Raw genomic sequence first — 24,359 nt, forward strand, 5'->3', positions numbered from 1 at the left:
ACAATTCTCTTAAAACTTCAAAGAACAGAGCCTCTAAGCCATATAAGGTTTACAAATCTCTCTTTCAAAAGTATATGAAATTAGGCACAGTAAGAGAAAACAATATTGAAAAATTCTAGTTTCAACCTTCAATATAATTCGATGGACAAAGCTTCCACTAATATAAAATTTTAAAAAAAAATCTATTATAGACCATCTTAATATACTTTGTAATAAATTATTTTCAAGACTCGAACCTATCACCTCTAGGTAACACAACAGCCACTTAAAGAATATGGAACAAAAATTGAACTAAAAAAAGGACCAAAGATGGAACCCTGGTACGTATACACAAAACAAATAAACACACCAAAAGCACCTTAAGAAGACAAGATTCCACAACGTATGTGTGAGAATGAATAGAAAGTCAAGAGAATCAATAATCAAAGCACAAATAATTCAATTCTACCCGAAAACATCAGAGACACTAAAACTACCACAAAGGAATAGTTAGATCCAGTCCCATACAAGAAAAAAGAGCAATTTTAATTGTTACACATCAGATACAGAATTGTCCAAGGATAATATATCTAAAGGAAATCTTATTTATCTAATATACTCCAGCTTCCTTATTGGGCAACTCTGATCGGCATGATGGCGTGAAACCTTTCATATAAAAAAATGTTGGGCAGTTCATGGAGATGTCTTCACAGCATTTCATTTTACAGTATGTTTCCGGATGTGAATGTTGGAATCGCTTACTGTAAAAAAAAATAACACAAGTTTAGAGTCATTCATAAACATTTGGAAGAAGGGAAAAATGTGCAGATAAGGATGGATACCACTCTACTACAATCCATCAGGCAGCTTGGCCTTTGCCAACAAGCTCTTTTGGTTTTGTGACTTTTTCACTATCTTTCTGCAATAAATATGAAGTTTTTTCAAGGAAGATTGCAAAGGCCATCAAGTATTGCCGATAATCTACTTCTCACGAATCGTTAACCATGTAGAAAATGGAATCATAGACCCAACCCATGTTATCTCAGCATACAAAACTCAAGTATATAGTTCTTTTTTTTTACACCACGTATCCATCTTACGCCGACTAATCTTGAGGTGATCGGCCGAACGGGCCCCATGGAAATTTGTATGCTACCAGAGTAAATTAAGAAGCGATCGCAATAGGCGGTCCATCAACCCAGTGTTTTTAGGTCAATCGCCCAACAACTAAGCCTTATCCCACTAGGTCGGGTCGGTTATATGAATCATTTTACGCCATTAAGCTCTATCTTTTACTATATCATCTATACTTGAATGTATTTTATTTTATTTTATTATTACCAACCAAGTCTTTTTTAACCGTCCTTTTCCTTGTTTGATACGTGTGTTTGTCATAGTTTCACATCGCCTAATTAGAACATTTATTAGTCGTCTAAGTATATGCTCATATCATCTTAAACGTGTCTCTCAGAGTTTTCCCTCAATAGATGTAACTCTGACTTTCTTTCTAATGTGTTAGTCCAGTTAGGGCCAGCAAAAGGGGGTTGAGTTTATTAGTCAAAAAGAAAAACAACACCTTTCCCGTTCTTTCAACTCAAATTAAAAGCAACAATACTAATAACTCATATTAACTACTAAAAAAACGAGGCTCAGAATTTACTTGATTACAACCTAAATGGTTGTTAATCCAAGGACAATGAAAGCACTAAAAGATCTCCTTCGTGTAGGCGGAGAAGCCTCTTACAATCGTTGAACGCTCAAGCAGTTGCTAAGAAAAGATTACAAGAGTTGTTCCCTATTTCCTAGGTCCAGGGGTCTTTTTAAAACCGCTGGGAAACTTTATTTGAAGTTGGAATGCGCCTCCAGTGAGGCGCCAAACGATAAAATTTTATCCTTTGGCAACGGCAATATCAGCCTGATCGAAGGCGCCTTCCATAGAGCTGGAAGGCGCCTTCGTACTATTCATCGAAGGCGCCTTCCACGGAGGCGCCAGTTGAAGGCGCCTCCAGTAGCACTCACATCCACCTTTTGCTTTTCTGCTGCTTCGATCGTCTGGGTGATCGTGGTCATCCGGGATAGGGCTCACCCGAACCCATTTCCCGGTCTTCTCCTCGAGCAAGCTTCCGCTCCAGCTTCTCATCCCTCGAAACGTCGCGCACGTCCTTCTCGCCCACCGGTGTACTATTCCGCAGCACCTCGTCCCTTGGATGCACCGAGCCCGTCGACTCCCTTCCCGTGCTATTCTTCTCGCTAGCTGCGTCTTCTGCTCGACTTTTTGTGTTCCTAAGCTCCTGCACACTTACACACAAGGATCATAATAGGATCTAACTTAACCTAGTTGATCACATTAAAACTACCACGGGGTTCCAACATAATGTTCTCATTTCTTATTCTGTCCATTCTCGTATGTCGATACATCCACCTTAACATTCTCGTTTTTGCAACTCTCATCTTCTGCTTATGTGCTCGAGTCCTTAACATTCATCTCTATATAACATAGCAGGTCTAACTATAGTTTTGTAAAACTTTTCTTTAAGTTTTAGAGGTACTTTACAGTCACATAAATCACCTGACGCTCTCCTCCATTTCAATCATCCTGCTTGTATTCTATATAAAACATCTCTCTCAATCTCTCCATCATTTTGCAAAAATGATCCTAAATATTTAAAGCTCTTGGTTCCAGATAACTCATCATCTCCTATCTTAACAATTGTCTCATTATGCCTAATATTGCTAAACTTAAATTCCATATAGGATACATTCATTGAACATTTGTCATAGTTTTAACGCTAACTGACAATATAACGCAACCCTCCTTTATCTAGGTTTAGGACTGGTCATGACTAGTCCATCGTGGGTGGAGTTCTTAGGTCAATCGTCCATTAAGAAAAATTTATATGTTAATTTGCCGAAGCTAGGACTCAATCCTTAAATGTTTGAAAACTGAGAACACACCTTGCTGCTGCATCATTGCCCCAGGGCAACTAAAGTATATAAATTGACAATATTGAAGCTTGTTCATTTTTCTTACCAAGCTCAACTGAACATTATTATCATTAGCATTATAAATTAAAATATAGATTTAATAATTGAAAGTTGCTTTATTTTCTCACTTTTTACATATTATTGGATAGCATGAAAGTAAAAAAAAAAATTGTACCATACAAATTATATTTTTCATATAAGTTTTAAAAATATATTTTTCAGAAAAGTCAATTGTTTGCAAGTTTTATTTATTCATGAAGCTTAATGAATCAACCTCACTAGTGTCCAAGCTTATTTATTATATATCTATATATATTTAATGTCGAATGAATATGGATTAACTTTTATCAAGCTACAAATTGAATTTGTTCACAAAGTACTATTCAATTATAGCCCTATTGGAGAACCAGATTGGAGACACAACCTAATAATTCATTGATTGGTCAAGTGAGAAACTAAGGCATGTTAAAGGTAAAAAAACACAAACATAAATTAGTGAAGTATGCTAACAAACTAATCACAATACAAATGATATAAAATCCCCTTCATAAACATTTCGAGATCGAGATCAAGATCAAGGGCAGGTTCGAATGTGGTTTGATATGGTTGGAAGGGGGAATAGCTGAAACTCTAAAATGAATTCTCTTGCAAAACAAGCACAAATCTGAAGTGAACTATAAATGCAACAGAATAAAAATAAGAAACAAATATAATACTAATAATAACATATAATGTGCTTTGAAGACTCCACTCCTAAACCAAGACTAATGATTTATCCATTGAGCCACCTTATGAAGGTTCCACTAAAAATCACTCATTCGCAAGAGATAATGGGATAAAACTTGTATTACCAATATTTTGAATTAAAAGCTTCAGCCTTATCCAAGCATTGTTAGAACAGAATTAGACAAGTATCGAAATGCATTCAGGCAACCTGTTGCCACTCTTTTATAGATGTTGCTCCCACAACTCTATTTTTTCTGCCTCTAATCAACTAGAAAAGGCTTTAGTTGAATGCTCAGGCACTAATGATCGTTGAGCAGCCAACGACCATATTGTTAATCCAAATTTCTAGTTGATTGCTTAAGTCTCGAATCAATTAGACGAACCTCCAGTTGGCTGTTGCTTGAACAAAGCCTTTTTGTTCACCGAAACTACTCGTTCAGTTGACTAAGAAGCATCTCTAATCAACAGAATCAAATCATTGATCCCTCCATCACTCAACTTACACCCTTGTAAGCCTACACGAAGTTTTGAAATTGAGTTACATTGTAGACTACGATCTTGTTGGGATCTAGCACGCCAAAGATGCGGAAATGCAGCGGAAAAATTACTAGATCCTCCATCCAGCAGATCCATGCAAAGGGAATAAACATTGCATACAAACAATCTATACTAAGTTAGATGATAGGATTATACCCTTGATGCGTGCGCACGATCTCCCGACAGCTCGGATCTCAGCATGATCACACGTCCGCGCCTCTATGGTAACCACACGAACAAGCCTTGTCTTTACCTGTCTCACAAACAAAGCAAGATGGAGAAGAAATCACACAAGGTTGTGCTAGCAACCTCTAAGTGTGTTTCGGCCAAGAGGGGGAAGGAGGAAGAAGAAGAATGCCAAGGGTCTCAACACATGAAAACTCTAGAAGAATATCATCCAAAATGATATTTATAACCATCCCATGGTATACCAAGAGTCTTCACCCTTTCATCTTATAATCTAATGGCTCAAAATTAAACATTCAATTCAATGGTTCAATTTTGACCATTCAACTTCCTTGGTGAACTCGAGTTCACCCAATGAGTCCAACCCATTGATTCTCAAGCAACTCGACTCAATCCAACAATTGGATCCCTTTGAGTCAAACTCAATGAGTCAAATTCGGATTACACTTAATCCATTGATTCATCACATGAACTCATCTCCATATCAACTTGTTCTTTGTGTGTGACTCTATAGGTTCTCGTAATATTGGCAATGCACCCAAATCACCATTTAGATACATAAACAATGAGTGGCATCTAGCAAGACATCATTGCTACCCAAGTGACGAGAAAGTCGAGATCCGACCTAAACTGTCCGTGGTTATTATTTTGTATGACTTGATCCCTCTATCCTTGATATCTAGATTGATCAATGAGGCATAGACCGTGTCATCCTCTTATCAATCTTTGTGTTTCTTGATCTCCAAGTAGACACACTCAAACAAATGAGCTCAATATCTCATATCGACTCATTTACGCACGACCATGCTTTCTTGTATCCTACTAATCAAGGGGCACACAGATATCGCTTCCGTCATATGGAAGGGATAGATCTCATCTACATCACTCACATTCCTCTGCATAATTTATTGCGTACCTAGTGATCGACTTTATGGTCCACCCTGTTACGAGTGACGTTTGATGATACCAAAATATACAACTTCTTATGTAGGGAACCGTAGTGACTTTAGGTCTAAGGATTATTCATACTAATAGTCACATGAGAATGTTTATGACACTCATACGATGATCCATGAAACATTCTCATGGCGGGTCATTCAATATATATTCTCTAATATATACCCATGTATCAACCTGATATCTCATATTCATAACTTGTGAGATCAAGTCATCCGTTGACCTACATACTAGTCTCAACGCATTAATATTGTCCTTATATATTAATGCTCGATTAGGAACAGTTAAGAGTAGTGTTCTCTACAATATCTCACTATCAATTCAATCAATTGATATACTGTTGATAAGAACCTACTACCCAAGAGCATTATTATACTTATTTAATTGGCACTGAACTGAAATAAATATAATAACCACCTTTGTCTTTTATTAATAATGATATATGATACAAAATAAACCCTTTACAATCATCTCATAATTGGTACTAGGGCTAATACTAACAGATCTCACATTTTATTCCTCAATCAAAGGCTTCAATCAAGCCACTAGGTAATGTACCTTTACTAGTTAACCACAACCTCATATGATGTTGGTCTAAAGCAAAAGCCTAACATTACACGTCATTCATAAGCTCTCAAAACTTTCATGCCTCCAGGTCTTAAACCTAGTAGATGTTTTTCATTGCCCTCAAGTCCATTTTGTATCAGGTCCTCCTCAATCCCTTGGATGCACTTAAGCCCCACGAGCTTGTTGCACATGTCATTCTTCACCCCTCGCCTATAAGTCCACCTCGCTTGGCATCGCCTTAGAGTACACCTTGTGTTAGACTCTCAATACCTCAGATCTACCAAACTCTTCAAATTTCCTTCATGTCATCCTTCTCTCTCCTTCGGAGTTCACTCCAAAGTTCACCTAGCATCAAACCCTCAGTACCTTGATGCACTAAGCTCTAGAAGCTTTCTCCACAATGCATCGCTCCTTGCCTTCAGTCCAACTTTATGTCAAACTTTTGAGCTACCACTCAACTCGATTACGTCAAGTCATCCATCAAACCAACTTAAGTGCATTAAATTGTCGAGCTCTGTAAGCTCCTATATGCATTTTTCTAATTCCTAACACACTCATACGTCAAATCGAATTTAAATCCTTTGTCAAACACATCAAAACAATTTAATTGAAGTTAACCATTTGGGAGCATCGTTGCACCAGCAATCTTTCACTTTGATGTTTGAAGATCTGCTTAAATTAGGACTTAAAAATGAATAAATAAACTAGGCAATCCGAAACTCAAAGCTCCATATCCCCTTGATTCGAGACTTCATCCATGAGTGAGCTACTAAAGGTGATGCTTTTCTTTTTGATTAGTGGACTTTTATACTTCTCCCCCTTTGCCACAATATCAACATACTAATTCCATGCATAGTGATCAAGACATGCAAGAAGGTATGCATATCAATCACACATACTAATTAAAAACATTTCTCCCCCTTGAAGTATATATGTAAATAAACATGAGGACATATGTTTATGCATGATAAGTATTCCAAGAGCACTTATCATAAGAGCATAAAATATTCCTAAATGTAGTCAAACAACCAATTTGTAATTATGCTAATAGTAGATTTCATAATTTCAATCCTAGATGCAAATTGCTTGCCATATTTGAATTTTAACATGCTAAAGATGATGAAAATTAATCAAACATGTTTTGACGATGTATAGAGTATATACGGCCACTTAAACATGATCAAGGGCTATAAGATATGCAAAATTTTATCAAAAAATTAAAATTAAATATTGTAATTTTAGTATATTAGTCTAAGTTTCAATCAATTGTATTACTGATATAGTCAATTAGATGTTAAAATAATAGTAGCCCAAGGTCCCTAGTGATTTGTCTGTTTGTATCTTGTCATAGGGCCGACGATATTGAGCCGCTTGGGATGAGCGATATCTCCTTTTACTTTAACAATATTCCAAGTTTAAAATTTCATAAAAGTTCATATACAATTTTAAAAATATTAAACTTTACGTACATATTTATTTTCCTTACAAAGTCATAATGCTTTATATTTTTGTCAAGATTTTTAAGTGATCCAAATTGTTCAATAATATGAGTTCCTAAGTGTCATATCATCATCTCAGCATAGCTGAATTGTCTATCCCTATCATTTTAATGACACATAACATTAAATTGCATGTTTCTTATGATTAGGCAATTATTGTGATTCCATAAGTCTACTCATACTTAGTGCAAAAATGTGCTCTAATCTTGCCAACTATCTATTATTGTTATCCCTAGCTTATTATTGACATGGTTTTACTACATCTAGGCATTTAATTCAATCAAACATAAATACACAACGATATCATGGCATATCAATCATGAAACAATCAATTTACCTCAAATATCATATTTATCCCTAATTTCGCATTCTAAGTAATTGCAAATATACATTCACTAAAGAGCTTAATTGATGTGTTTAACTTACTAGGAGTGAATTGACCGTTCTTTGGAAATATTTGGCATACCCAACCTATTTGAAATAATAAAATGATATTCTTTAAAACCCAACAACTATTCGTCTCAATTGGGTTTCCTAGATATTCACTAGGGATATCTTCCCTAATCATCATTCTAGGCTTAATGTTCTTGTTGGCATATCTTGACCTAGTTGGTTCATGTAGTCTAACATTTCAATTGAAAGTCGGGCAACACCTCTCAACCTCTAACGAGGAAGAAGAGAGAGAGATCGCACAGAACAACGAGACAAAGACAGAAAGAACAAACACGAGGAAGAAGAAGAAGAAGATTTACCGTGGTTCGACAACATGTCTGCTCCACAAAAATGACCGAAGTTTTATTAGAATTCTCTCTACACAAAAGAGTTCTCATCATAACGATAATACTACCAATAGGTTCATAATAATCCTTATAATAGTGCTCAAACCCTAAAACATACCAAAATAATTGTAACTAAATTCTATTACGAAAAATTATAATAGAATTTTATTATGAAAAATTGTAATAGAATTTTTGCGTTGTTTCTTTCTTTTCATCTGTGACGTCCTTCACTTAAATATGAGTCACTTGTCAATAATGTCTACCTTGGCGAATATTCACCTCTTTGAAGAACAAGAGTATCTGAGCAAAACTCCATCTGGATCTCTAAGTCTGAACTTACTTCCTCTAACATCTAGAGATATGAATCAAATCCAAGCAATGCTTGAACTTCTCTATCATGCTTTGTCAACATGTCTATAGTATTATTTGCAATGTGAACCTTCTTAAGTTAAATTTCCCCGAAAGTCATCAGCTCTCTGATCTTGTAAAATCTCACATCAATGTGCTTAGTTCTCGCATAATACACTTGATTTTTCGCCAAATAGATAGCACTCTGACTATTGCATAATAACTTGACTCCACATTGCTAAACACGTAGTTGCTTGACTAACCCTGTAAGCCATAAAACTTCGTTCGCTGCTTCATCTACTGTCATATATTGCTCTGTAGTAGGCAATGCAACAATAGCTTAAATCATAGACTTTTAACAGATAGGTCCTCTCGCCACAGTGAACATGTATCTATAGTAGACCACTTGTCATCTAAATCTCCTGCATAGTCTACTTCCACATACCCAGCAACTAAAAGATCTTCCGATTTTCTACTGAACATGATGTCATAATCAGTTATGTTTCTCAATTATCTGAAAATTCGCTTCACTGCATCCCAATACAATCGACCAAGATTTAAGAGAAATTTGCTCACCATACTAACTGCTTGCGTCAAATCTGGTCTCGTGCAAACCATGGCATACACCCAATTGCACTAGCATAAGGAACCTTTAACATCTCTTGGATCTCCTCATCTCTCTTTAAGCACTGCGTACGAGATAACTTGAAATGATGCGCTAGAGGTGTGCCCACCGACTTTGCAATCTTCATGTTGAACCTATCTAATATCTTCTTCACATAGCTACTTTGATACGACCATAATCTCCCTGCAACTCTATCCCTGTGAATTTCCACCTTAGAAATCTTCTTGGTCTCTCCCAAATCTTTCATGTCAAATTCCTTTCTTAGTAGCCTTTTCAATTTGTCGACCTCTTTCATTTTCTTCGCAACAATGAGCACGTCATCAACATATAATAGTAAGAAAACGAGTGATTCATTTTCAAGACTCTTCACATATTTACAGCAATCATACTCACATCTCCTATATTCATTTTGAATCATGTATGTATCAAAATGCTTATATCATTGCCTAGGAGATTATTTTAATCCAATGAGCGATTTTTTTAACTTGCAAACCAACCGCTCTTGTCCGGGCTGACTAAATCCCTCAGGTTATGATATAAAAAATATGCTCCTCCAAATTACTATAGAGAAATGTCGTCTTCAAATCCATTTACTACAACTGCAAATTGTGATGTGTCACCCAAGCCAACACCGCTCTAATTGATGTATGTCTTACCACTGGAGAGAAAATATCTTAATAGTCAACTCCTTTCTCTGTAAATACTCCTTTGCTTCCAACTGAGCCTTGAACTTTACTTCTTTTTTCTCTGGCATTGCTTCCTTTTTCTTGAATACTCACTTGCACCCTATAGCTCGCTTTTATTCAAGAAGTTCTACTAGATCCTATATTTGATTCTTATGCAACGACCCCATTATTGGGATCTAGTGGCTAAATACGCAGAAAGCGCAGCGAAAAAATTATCTAGATCCTATCCAAAAGATTCATGACAAGGAAAATCATATACTAAGTGTGATGAAAGTTATATCTTTATTGTGTGCCCTTCGCAATCCCGACAACAACTTTTCTTTGGATACAGATCTCAACGCGATCAAGTGTTGGCGTTTCTACGGTATCCACACGAACACGTTCCATCCGTCGCACGAACACGGCTTCGGAGACGAACCACCTTCTTGTGCTAGCAAGCAAGAGTGGTTTGGCCAATATCAAGAAGAGAAGAGGAAGAAGAAGATGACAAGTTTTTTTTATAAAATACATTGACAAAATTCCTTTTATATTCATCCCATTAATATCAAGGATTTTTGCCCTTTAGTCTTCCTCTTATTAATGCATGATTAATCCAATTAACCATCATTGTCTTTTCATCTTCCTTAATGCATGATTAATCTAATTAACCATCATTGTCTTTCTATGAATGAATGGATTCAATTGAGTCTAACTCAATGAGTCTAACACGGTTTAGATTCTATCCAATCCAATGAGTCTAACTCGGTTTGGACACATTAACCAATAAGCCTAATCATCTTATAATTGGCTCTTAGGGCTAATACTAACAATCTCCCACTAGCACTAGTGTCAATCATTACAAAGATAACACCAACACTATGGAGTAACCCATTATTCTTAAGATCCTCAGTATTTTAGTCAAACTACTAAAATATCCATCTCCAAACCAACATATTCTTTGTGTGTGACCCAATAGACTCTCGTAACATTGGCAATGTATCTAAAATCATTTTAGAGATATAAACAATAAGTGACATCTAGCAAGGCATCATTGCTACCTAAGTGACGAGAATGTTGAGATCCGACTTAACCTTTCCGTGTCTATTATCTTGTATGACTCAGTCTTTCTATCCTTGATATCTAGATTAATCAATGAGGCATAGACCGTGTCATCCTCTTATCAATCTTTATGTTTCTTGATCTATAAGTAGACACACTCATACAAATAAGCTCAATATCTCATATTGACTCATTTGAGCATGACCATGCATTCTTGTGTCCTACTAATCAAGGGCCCACAGATATCACTTCTGTTATATGGAAGAGGTAGATACCATCTACATCACTCACATCCCTCCGCATAACTTATTGCATACCTAATGATCGACTTTATAGTCCACCTTATTACAGGTGACGTTTACCGATACCAAAGTACACAACTCCTTATATAGGGAATCGTAGTGACTTCAGGTATAAAAATTATTCATACCAATAATCATATGAGAATGTTTATGACACTCATTATAATGATCCATGAAACATTCTCATGTAGGGTCAATTCAAAACATATTCTCTAATATATACTCATGTGTCAACCTGATATCTCATATCCATGACTTGTAAGATTAAGTCATCCGTTGACCTACATGCTAGTCTCAACGTATTAATATTGTCCTTGCATATTAATGCTTGATTAGGAATAGTTAAGAGTAGTGTTCTATATAAATTTACAATATCCCACAATCAATTCAACCAATTGATATGTTGTAGATTAGAACCCACTACCATAGGACATTATTATACTTATTCATTCGGCACTGTACTGAAATAAATATAATAATCAACTTTGCCTTTTATTAATTAATGAAATATGATACAAAAAGTGTCCTGTCAATCATCTCATAATTGATTCTTTGAGCTAACACTAACAATCTCCTTATATCACTAGTGTCAATCACTGAAATATCTAATATTCATTGACCTAGTGTGACCATCATGCTTCTTCTGTACCAAAGTCATGGTCAAACGATCCATAATGTTAGCATTGGTCAATACTTTGCATATCCTCACATCTCATCTATCGATGATCTCTCGAATGAGATGGAACCGTTGTAGTATCTAATACTCAGCACCACCATTTAAACAAAATATATACCTGACTGCGATCTGGAATCATCATTGTTAGTTTGGAAACTAGCATAGGTGTAACCCTTTACAGCATGCTCTTCATCACCTCTAAAGATCAAGAAATAATATTGAGTTCTTCTCAAGTACTTAAGAATATTCTTGACAACTGTCCAGTGACCTTAACCTGGATCTGACTGGCATCTGCTCGCATACGAGACATCTGGGCAAGTACAAAGCATGACGTACATTATAAATCCTATAGTAGATGCATAAGAAATCTAATCCATGCGGTCCCTTTCTTCCTTAAAAGAGAGGAATTGAGTTTTCGAAAGACTCACACCATGTAACATCGGTAGAAATCCCTTCTTGGAATTCTACATGGCGAAACGATTACGCACCTTGTCAATATATGTCCTCTGACTTAGACCAAGAAATCTCTTAGATCTATCTCTATAGATCTCAATGCTTAAAATGTAGGCTGCTTCACTTAAGTCTTTCATTGAAAAATAATCCCAAGTCAAGTCTTCACTGACTGAAGAGTAAGGATATCATATCCAATGAGAAGTATGACATCTACATACAATATGAGTACCCACTAATCCTCTTGTAGACACAAGATTCATCTTCATTCTTGATAAAACCAAATGCTTTGATTGCATCATCGAATCGAAGATTCCAACTTCTAGAAGCTTACTTTAATCCATATATAGATCGTTGCAACTTACATACCATTCCAGCATGCTCTGGATCGACAAAACTCTCAGGTTGTGTCATGTATATATCTTCAAGTAGATTTCCGTTAAAAAATATAGTTTTAACATCCATTTGTCAGATCTCATAATCATAATAAGATGTAATAGCAAGTAAGATCCGAATAGACTTAAGCATCGCAACTGGTGAAAAGGTTTCATCATAGTCCATACAATGAATCTTCTTGAATCCTTTAGCTACCAATTGCCCCTTATAGGTATACAGATGACTATCTATGTCAGTCTTTCTTTTAAAGATCCACTTACATCCAATGGGTTTGATCCTTTCAGGTGGATCAACCAAAGTTCATACTTGGTTAGTGTATTCTATTTCGGATCTCATGGCCTCTAACCATTTCTCAAAATCTGGGCTTGTACAACTTCTTAATAAGATATAGGCTCGTTGAGACCAACAAACACGACATCACCGTGGTCAGACAAGAGAAAATAATATCTCTCATGTTAACGACGGGTCCTATCAAATCTGCGTAGAGCTTATGCTACTTGAACAAGTTATTGCTCCACAACTTCTTGCGGTGTAACAAAATCATAATCCATAACATCTTGTGGTGCCTGTTCAATTTCCATCAATGCTTCGGTGCTAAATTGTGTATCTTGAATTTCTTCAAGATCGACTTTACTCCCACTAGTTTTTCTAGAAATACTCCCTTTCTAAAAAGACATCATTCTAGCAACAAACATTTTACCTTATGTGGGATTATAAAAGTAATATCCCTTTGTTTCCTTGGGATATCCTAAAAAATAGCACTTGTCTGATTTGGATCCTAGTTTATCTGAGATTTATTGTTAAACGTAAGCCTCACAATTCTAAATTTTCATAAAAGACATCTTAGAACTCTTTCTAGTCCATATCGTATATGGTGTCTTTATGACGACTTTAGATGGTGCGTGGTTAAGTGTAAAAGTGACTGTCTCTAGAGCATATCCCCAGGAGGAAGTAAGAAAATCTGTATGACTCGTTATTGATCGTACCATACCTAATCAAGTATGATTTCTCTTTTCTGAGACATCATTCCTTTATGGTGTTCCAGGTGGAGTGAGTTGAGATATAATCCCACACTCAACGAGATGGTCATGAAATTCTTGGCTAAAGTATTCTCCACGTCGACCTGATCGAAGAATCTTAATACGCTTACCAAGTTGGTTTTGTACTTCATTCTTGAAATCTTTGAACTTTTCAAATGATTCCGACTTGTATCTCATCAGATACACAGTCATACATACTGAAACGTAATTAAGTAATGATAGTCTCCTCTATTTGTTATTCTGAAAGGGTCACATATATCTGTATGTATGCGTCCTAACAAATCATTAGTTCTTTCGCTGTGTCCACTAAATGAAGTCTTTGTCATCTTGCCTTGAAGATAAGATTTACATATCTCATATGATTCAAAATCCAATTAGTTCAAAAGTTCATCCTTATGGAGTTGGGGTATGCGACTCTCATTTATGTGACCTAAACGACAATGTCAGAGATATGTTTGATTCAAATTATTAGACCTGAACCGTTTGGTATGTATGTTATAGAATGAATTGTCAAAGTCTAGAACATAGAGTCCATTCACAAAATGTGCACTATAATAAGATATTTCATTGAAATAAACAGAACATCATTTGTCCTTTATTACAAATGAGAATCCTTTCTTGTCTAAACAAGAAACAAAGATAATGTTCTTAGTTAAGGCAGGCACATAACAACACTTTTCAAGTTCTAAAACAAGTCTGGTAGACAAAGATAAGGAATATGTTTCTACAGCTATAGCAGCAACTCTTGCGTCATTGCATACTTGTAGGTCTATTTCACCCTTTGTCAATGTTCTACTATTTCTCAGTCTTTACACATTAGTACAAATGTGAGATACGCACCCGGTATCTAATACCCATGAAGAAGAAATAGATAGATTGACTTGAGGCAGAAATCTCACTTCTCCTTTTTCAGTTCCTCTAGGTACATCTTGCAGTTCCTCTTCCAGTGTCCGGTATCACCACAGTGGAAGCAGGTTCCTTCCTTAACAACCCCATCTTTGGGTTTCAATGTATGAGTCTTGCTCTTGCCTTTGGCTTGGGTCTTATCCTTATCTTTAGGCTTTTATTTGTCTTTTCCCTTTGGCACCATCAAAATAGTACTAAGCTTTGTCTTCTTAAAGTTGAGTTCAGCAATTCTCAATATGCTCAACATCTCAAGCAATGGTTTGTCAATTTCATTCATGTTATAGTTCACGACAAATTGACTATAGCTCTCAGGCAATGACTGCAGAATAAGGTCAGTAGCCAATTCTTGTCCCAGTGGAAATCCCAATCTTTGTAGGTTCTCCACATACCCAATCATTTTGAGCACATAAGGCCCTACGGGACTTCCTTCTTGCATCTTGCATTGAAATAGAGCCTTAGAGATCTCAAATCTCTCATGCCTTGCCTGCCCCTAATATAGTTGTCTAAGATGTTCAACCATATCATACGCATCCATGTTCTCATGTTGCTTCTGAGCTAAGGCATGATACATCTAATGCATTATCTTGATGTTTCTTATAAGCATCCTTATCAGCTCTAATGGGGGGGGGTTTAGAAATAGGCTGGACGTATAGTTTTCTCTCTTGCTTGAGAACTATTCTGAAGTTCCTATACCAGTCCAAGAAATTAGCTCCATTGAGCTTGTCCTTATCAAGGACATATTGCAGTGAGAGTGTATTCGACGTACTAGACAACATGGTAATCTACAACAATAAAATAAAAAAATAAGTATCATATTTAGATCATTTAATTAGGCCTTTAATTAAATGATTCTCCCACTGAATTATAAAGCTTAGTAGGAGCAAGTCAAGGATGTGATTTTACTCACACTACTAGCTCCAAATCCGAACGTGATGACATTCATGTGGGACAAGATCCATATTATACCTCATCTTGAGTTAACTTTGGCTAATCGTCCAAGACTTAGTGTAACTTAGATAAGCAACGTTTACCAATTACAACCTATGTAACTCTTGACTCATTGGGGGAATAAGACTATTTGTTCATTTGTCCATCTTATGAAATCCATATTATAGCTCATCTTAAGTTAACTTTGGCTAATTGCCCAAGACTAGTATAATATGATTTACATCATATGGGATATGCCTCTAAGTTCCCAATACAATTAAGGTAACTTAGTTAAGTCACACTCAAAACTTAATAGTCGGACATCACTATTGTCCTATCGCACTGCACCAAGATAAAACGAGTCACTTTGCTATGGCAAACCTGATTACAAATGATCGTGGTAGTAGTGAGTACCGAACTTTAGTAGGCATATTAAAAAGACTTAATTGCGAATACTCTAGGCGTGTATCACATATAATCATGGCATACATCAACATATACGCTAATAAATGTGACATGGTTATGCCCCATCTCCTACGATCTTCTCAAGCCAATGAGAAGAGCGAAGGGTCAACCTAGGTTAAAGCAACTTCTCCAAGTGATTCTTTGATCGTCGTGTGTTGTTGTCCTTCTCCCTTTTTCATCATCATCCAGTAGATTGATTCCTATCTAATTTATACATTATAAAATCTAAGGAAACTTCGAGTTACACTCGAGGGTAGTCTAAATTTACAATAGGAATAAAAAAGAAAAAAGGCACGACACGCAGGCCGTATTATGAATTACAACATACACATCCAATCATATTGGGGTTAATGGTCATAACCATGCACCATGTCATATAACATTCACAATATTTTTTGACATAAAATCTACTATAATTGCAACAAAGAATTATGAGTCGTAATATCACGGTAGTCCCTCTATCCGGTTAGCGAGCAGGGGCCAAGGGAGTAGCACCCCTTGCGGGGGTTTCGGGGGCAACGTCCCGAAGCAAAATTATTTTGCATACTCATTATATGAGTTGTTGTCATGCCCGAGACCCTGTTGCCCACAAAATCTAGCTGTTCACAATAGTTTTGGCCGAGACCTTATTGTTCAGAACATATTTGGCCGAGACTTAGTTTGGCCAAAACCTTTGTATGGCCGAGACCTGATTTGGCCGAAACCTAGTTTAGCCGAGACCATTTTGTTCATACAACTTTATTTCGGTCTCAACAAAAAAGGACTCATAATCATGCAAATCATAGGAAACATCTCATGCAATTTCTATATAACATATAAAAATCTAACAACTTAATATATGCCTTCGCAACCTGGCTCTGATACCACTTTGGGATCTAGTGCGCTAAACACGTAGAAAGCGTAGTGGAAAAATTATCTAAATCCTATCCAGAAGATTCATGTCAAGGAAAATCATATACTAAGTGTGATGAAAGTTATACCTTTGTTGTGTGCCCTTCACAATCCCAACAACAACTTTTCTTTGGATGCAGATCTCAAGCGATCAAGTGTTGGTGCCTCTACGGTATCCACACGAACACGTTATGTCCGTCGCACGAACATGGCTTCGGAGAAGAACCACCTTCTTGTGCTAGCAAGCAAGAGTGGTTCGGCTAAGATCAAGAAGAGAAGAGGAAGAAGAAGATGACAAGTTTTTTTTATAAAATACATTGACAAAATTCCTTTTATATTTATTCATCCCATGAATACCAAGGATTTTTGCCCTTTAGTCTTCCTTTTATTAATGCATGATTAATCCAATTAACCATCATTGTCTTTTCATCTTCCTTAATGCATGATTAATCTAATTAACCATCATTGTCTTTCCATGAATGAATGGATTCAATTGAATTTAACTCAATGAGTCTAACATGGATTAGACCAACCCAATGAGTCTAACTCGAATTGGAACCAATAAGCCTAATCATCTTACAACTGGCTCTTAGGGCTAATACTAACACCCATCTCCTCCGCCATACCACTCATCCACTTGTCCTTCTCAAAATTGTGTACCACCTTCTAGAAAGATGCACGGTCTCTACTACTAGTGATAAGCACATAAGATATCAGTCTTCAAAACCGTCTCGTCCTACCTCCAACTACACCCTGAGCTATCATTATCAAAATCATGAGTCTCTAGCTCCACCTGCACAACGTCCTTCTGCTTAACTCTGTGATGTTTCCTTTTCATCTTTCTGAGTATTTTGTAACATGACATTCTCGTCAAATACCATATCTCTGCTGATCACTACCTTATTTGTCTTAAAATCCCAAAGTTTAAAACCTTTAACTCTTTTTTGATACTCCAGAAAAATACATTGTTTTGACTTTGTATCTAGCTTTGATATTTCCTTACTAGATGTGCATATAGACTAGACATCGAAAAATTCAAAGGTGAGAGTAATCTATTGGATTCTCTGTCCATACTTCCTCCGATACTTTACCGTCTAGTGCTGCTCTTGGTGATATATTAATGAGATAACATGTCATGTTAACCGTTTTCGTATAGAAATTCATTGCTAGCTCTACATTCAACCTGAGATATCTTGTCTTCACAATGATTGTCATGTTCAACCTTTCCGCCACACCATTCTGTTGTGGTGTCCTGTGAGCTATGAAATGTTTTATAATCTCATGTTGCTCATAAAATTCCTGAAACTTTGAATCCATGTACTCAGTCTCATTGTCTAACCTAAGATATTTGATCTTCCTTCCGGTCTGATTCTCCACTTCAGTTTTCGATAGTTTAAACTTCGTAAAAGTTTAAGACTTGTAACACATGAAGTATACCCAGACCTTTCGTGAGTAATCATTAGTAAAACTCACAAAATATAAATGTCCTCCACGTGATGCTACACTGGCTGGTAGTTAGAATCCCCTCTGTTTTATATGTTGCTAGATTGAATTGCACTTTGCTTTATTTTCCATAAATACAAAATTTGCAAAATTCAAGTTTACACGTCTTGATACCCTTTAACAAATCTCTCTTGTGAAGTTTCAGCATCTCACGTTCGCTCGTATACCCTAATCGCATATGCTACAAGACAGTATTGTTTGATTCAAACTTCACCAAGGTGACTCCACCTACAATTGTAGTCTCTATCAACTTGTAGATGTTTCTTGCTAACTTTCGTCCTTTTATTACCATCAAAGCTCCCTTGCTAACCTTCATCATCATTGTAAGATATCGCAAAATAAATAATAAATGTTATTGGACGAAAAATCTTATTGGATTTTTCAGAATTTTTTTGGGGATTTAAACGGAGTCCGCACGACCCATTTTGAGGGGATAAGTCGGTGGAGTTAAGTGGAAGTCTGTTTAGAATACCCTTAAGTGGGAGTTGATTGAGGAATAATTTAGGGTTTAATTTTCTTAACCCTAAGTGGATTATGTTTATAAGGTTTTCGCGCTCACCCGACTCGATTCTTCCTCTCTTTCCCCCTCTTGCGCGCGGAGGACTCGACACCGAGGGATTTCTCCGGCGATCTCGTCTTCGTCGCGTCACCGAGGGGAAACATCACAGATCTCGACGTCTCCGACCATCTCCAACGGAGCGATTCTCTCTTCAGCTGGGCTTTCTCGCGCGACAGCGACTTGACAGGGGGCTAGGGCACGGCGGTGAGGAGTCGATTCTCGTCTTTCCTGACTGATTGAGTCCTGTCCGATTCTCCTTCTCAATTGGTTCTCTTGGAGTGCATTCCGAATCTCCACCAGATGAGATTGATTGCGCGACACCAACTGGAGGCGATCGATTAAGGTAAGGGCAGAGTCGGGTAATGCTATGAGTTCAAGAATCTTCTGTGAATTTGTTTCTTCTCGTGATATCCTTCCTGATGTAGGAAGAAGGATGCTTCGGATCAACCTAGTGATGGATTTTCCTTTAGCAGGACTTCATCTTCTCCATTTCTTGTGGCTGTCAGGGCCTTGGGTGAAGAGGTGGAGGGTTGTTGAGGTGAGTTTGGTACTGTGAGTTAGGGTTTCAATAAATCCTTTGCTATATGATTGGATTTATGGATTGAATTTTGGAAGAATTGGTGTAGGTATTCTGTTGTAGCTCCCGGATAGTGGATGGCTAGATGTTAGCTACTGGATTGCTGCCCTACGTCAAGGTAAATGTCTTACAGTGATGTATTGCTGGGTTACTCATTTGTAGGTTGCTAAATTAAGTTTTCTAATGGGTTGTAGGGTTTTGTGCTTGCTTAGTTTATGAGTGGTGTGATGTGGATTGGTTGATATTGTGGATTAAGGATTAAGGTTTTGCCTCTAGTGGTAAGTATTGTTTTGGTTGATATAGATTATTATGTGATCATTTTTAGGAGCATTGGATTGGTTGTTGATTGGATTATCAGATGAGGTAGGTTGATGATTTGGTTGTTTAGTTGATGTGGATTTATGATGGAGATTTGAGCTTATGATACGTTTTATGGTTGATATCATTATGTAGTGGGTTGGTAATTAAGAGAATAGATTTATTATTGGATTAAATGTGTTATTTTGGGGGAGTTTTGGAGGTGTATCATTTATGACCTAATCTAATTAGGTTATATTATGATTAAGGTTAGTTGGAGGATTAATCCATAATCATGTTTGATTAGGGTTATCCTAATTAGGTGGGGGAAAGTTGTTTAGTTATTTACTTCATATGTAACTGGCTAAATACATTATATGATTGCAGGACTTTGGTTTGAGACGAGTGTCTCGACGTGGGATTTCCGGATCACGATCGACAGATTTAAGGCGGGTATTTCTTCCTTGGCTCTATGTAGATTTTTATTGAGCTTAGTGCATGGTTATTATGTGATAGTTTAGGCTGCTTTACCTTATATCGTCTTCGTTGGTTATTTTCCTGCTTGATACTTATGCTTGACCCTTGTGATGATCTATTTAATTCTTATACAGTCTACACTTTGGATTATCTATACTCTGTGGTATTTGTGCACATGTAGAGTGTATATGGTAATGTATGGTCCGTTGGCAATGTTCATATGATGATTGTCCATTTGTATGTCGTGTACACATTTGTCCAGTGTGATGATTAGAGGAGTTGTGTTGATTGTATGTTTGTGGTTTATACACGTGTCTGATGTGTTTATTATTGGAGGATACATGTTGATTGTACTTACGTTCTGTGCATATGTGTCCAGTGGGATTATTGGAGATTTTTGGTTGATTATACGTGTGTAGTTGTGTACATGTGTTTGGTGGGATGTGTGGATTTACCATGACGATTATATTCATGTTGTGGGCTGTTATTATAACTGCGTGGTTGTGTATATAAATATTCCAGCCGCATGTGGCTGATGTATTTTGCTTGTAGTGATGCTTCAGATTGTCACCGGTAGAGGGGAGATGCTGCCAGATTTTTGTCTGGCAGAGGCTCCTTTGGGGGCGTGACAACCATACTCACTGATTTGTAATTGCAACCAATATCATCCCAATATACCTAGTGAAATCGAATTCTTCCTTAGCTCTGGTATATGTCTGACATCACTTAGGGTTCTTAATCACACCATTAAACATCTTGATTTTAACTTTCCTTATGTCGATAACTCTGCATGACACATCGTTTCTCATCAACACTGAATTAGAATTCACTGCCTGTAGGTGTCAAACTACTCTTTATTTGGAGTCATGTGATATGAACATATAAAGTGTAAGATCGGTGCATTTATCAGCTGCTCCGAACTCGACATAACTGATAGCATATCTCCATCTCTGCTCGTTGAATTTTCCTCTTCAACTATATTTGCAGACTTCACCGAACTATCTTTGTTCCTGCAATATGTTTCTTTATCTCTGGACAATCTCTTTTCATATGATATTTTCCTCCACATTTGAAGCACATGATCACCTTCTTCTCAACTTAGAAAGGGTCTTGTTGTCGCTACCCGATCCATACTAAGTTTTGCTCCTACCATGCTCTTGGTTACTATTCATCACAAGTCCTCCTTGAGAAACTTCATCATTTGCTTTTTTCCTTTAATGAAAACCTAGCAGCGCACATGTGATCTCCTCCAATTTAGAGTTTTCTTACGTCATATCAAAGTAATAACCAAATTCTCGTACGTAGGAGATGAAGATAGAGAATTCAACAACATCAACGTCTTGTCTTCGTCCTTAATCTTCACATCAACTCGTTTCAAATCGCTCACAATCTAGTTGAATAAATTGATGCGTTAGCTCAGATTAGTTCTCTATCATCTTCAGTCCGTATAACTTTTGTTTGAGATACAGTTGTTTGTTAATGACTTTGACCTGTACTGACTTTCTAGTTTTGCCAAATTATCACCAGTGACTTCTCATCCATGACATGGTACATCACATCATCCGTAAGACAAAGTCTGATTGTTACTACTATCTTCGCTTGAAGTTTTTCCCAATCTGATCTCTCCATACTTTCCGATTTCCTTTCTCCTAGCATTTTCACCATGTCTTGTTGCACCAACAACTCCTTAACCCTCCTCTGCCATAATCCGAAGTTCTCGATTCTATCAAACTTCGCCATATCAAATTTTTCAGAAGACATCCCCGGCATGCTGAAGAAATCCGTCAAAACCTTGCTCTAATACCAAATGTTCTGTAAAGAGAAGGTAACAACTTTCAACCTCTAATGCAGAAGAAGAGGAAAAGATCGCGTGGAGCAACAAGACAAAGACACACAAGAAAGAGTAAATACGAGGAAGAAGAGGAAGAAGAGTTACCGTGGATTGACGGCATGCCTACTTCACAAAAGCTTTATTAGAATTATCTCTACACAAAAGAGTTCTCATCATAATAATCACAATGATCCCTATAAATAGTGCCCAAACCCCAAAATAAACTCGAAAAACCATAATAGAATTATGTTAGAAAAAACCATAAAAGAATTCTGTTACGAAAAACGGTAGTAGAATTTTTCCGCCGTTTCTTTTTTTTCATCCGTGATGTCCTTCACTCAAATATGAGTCATCCGTCAACAAAAATAAACCTATTGTATGAGGGTGTTACGACATAATTCTTAGGCATTAGTTTGTATGTCATACTGATGTCAGCCTTTTGGCTCCTCTAAAATCATATTTAGGTGGAGTCATTTGTAAGTTTTATAGGGTTGTTCTCATGTCATAAGTTTTGACCACAAAGTTTGATTTTCTAATTAAACAACTAACCAAGCATGTGAGATAATTTGACCTTGGCCTTAAGTTTCCCAAGTTCTTGTTTTCAAGCCTTGGTGTTTCTATTGGACTCCTCTAAAGTTAAATTAAACATTAAATCATACATATTAAAGTTAAGAAAGGGGTTCGTTGCCCCCTTGAAAACCTTTCTACCTCCACTTGTCTTGAGCTTCACTCCTTAATTTTTACCACATTAGCTTTGTAAAGGGATTAGTGTTAGGATGTATACTAAAAGTCTAACTTTTAGTATAAACATTTATCTAGAAATAAAAATCACATTGGTCAAATGTCTACATTTATGATAAATGTAGTTGTTCAATTAATTTATATTGTAGATAACATGGTGTGTGGTGTCACACACAGAGGATCATGTTATCAGTACCTTATAAATTATAAACAGTAGCTCACGACCAAGATGGAAAGAAACAAACCATTGGAAGGTCGCAGTGTAATTAGGTATTAGTTTATCTTAACTATATAATTACACTAGTACACTTAGAGTGTATTGAGTAGGACCATTAGAGGTCATTTCTTTTATACTGACTTTATAAAGAAACAAAGACCTCAGTTATTATGGAAATGTGTGCTCTTAATCCTAATATAATAACAAGCACATATATATGATATTTATTTCTTTAATTTATCAATGGGTGAGATTTAGTTCGATAAATCAATAAGCCCGATAAGTTGGGAAATGATATCACTTATAGTGTGTGTTGTTGATTATAGAAGGAAATTGTGTCCTACTAATCTAGGTTGAGAATGTCCCCAAGAAGAGCTCATAAGGATTGTCATGTTAAACCCAGCAGGTGGACTTAGTCCGACATGACGATAAGGTTGAGTGATACTACTCTTGGACTAAAATATTAATTAAATGAGTTGTCAGTAACTCACTTAATTAGTGGACATTCGACATCTTAAACACAGGGAGACTAACACACTCATAATAAGAAGGAGCCCAAAATGTAATTTGGGATTCGTGCGGTAGTTCAATAATAGTTCTCTAGTGGAATGAATTATTATTGATAAAATTAAGTTGTGTGTTCGGGGCGAACACGGGATACTTAATTTTATCGGGAGACCAAAACCAATTCCTCCTTTCGGTCCCTATCGTAGCCTCTTGTATATAGAGATTTATATCCACCACATACCCACCTTCTTACCCATCCAATGGGGTCGGCCAAGCTAGCTTGGAACCCAAGCTAGGGCCGGCCAAGACCAAGTGGATGAGCCAAGTTGGTGGCCGGCCAAAGCTTGGGACCCAAGCTTAGGTGGCCGGCCACTAGAATATTAAAAAGGATTTTTATTAAAATTATTTCTTATGTGGATATCATGGTTTTAAAAGAGAGTTTAAAAATTAAAAATTTCTTTTTATAGCTTTCTACAAAAGATTAAGAGAAGAGATTAATCTCTTTCCTTATTTGTAGATTAAAAGGATGGTTTTAATTTTTGGTAAAAACTTTCCTTATTTATAAATCATCTACATGTTTAAAAGAGAGTTTAAAATTTGAAATATTTCCTTATTTGTTGATTAAAAGGTGAATTTTAAATTTTAAGAAAATTTTCCTTTTTAACCAGGTTCATGATTTAAAAGA

At 36.5% G+C, this 24,359-nt stretch overlaps 1 protein-coding gene across 2 annotated transcripts in view; it reads right to left on the minus strand.

Annotated features, from left to right (window-relative positions):
* Nucleotides 1-425: 425 nt before the first annotated feature.
* Nucleotides 426-24,359, minus strand: part of LOC122033471 (classical arabinogalactan protein 9-like) — a 46,433-nt gene continuing 22,499 nt past the window's right edge. The window contains exons 3-4 of one of the 2 annotated variants that reach the window (XM_042592496.1): nucleotides 822-898; nucleotides 426-740 (exon numbers count right to left, since the gene is read on the minus strand). In XM_042592496.1, the coding sequence (XP_042448430.1) occupies nucleotides 839-898 (60 nt within the window). In that variant the 3' untranslated portion in view covers nucleotides 426-740; nucleotides 822-838. The remainder of the gene's footprint in view (nucleotides 741-821; nucleotides 899-24,359) is intronic. The other variant, XM_042592500.1, reaches the window with a different exon arrangement.

The sequence above is a fragment of the Zingiber officinale genome, chromosome 11B, assembly GCF_018446385.1.
Source record: "Zingiber officinale cultivar Zhangliang chromosome 11B, Zo_v1.1, whole genome shotgun sequence".
Classification (NCBI taxonomy): domain Eukaryota; kingdom Viridiplantae; phylum Streptophyta; class Magnoliopsida; order Zingiberales; family Zingiberaceae; genus Zingiber; species Zingiber officinale.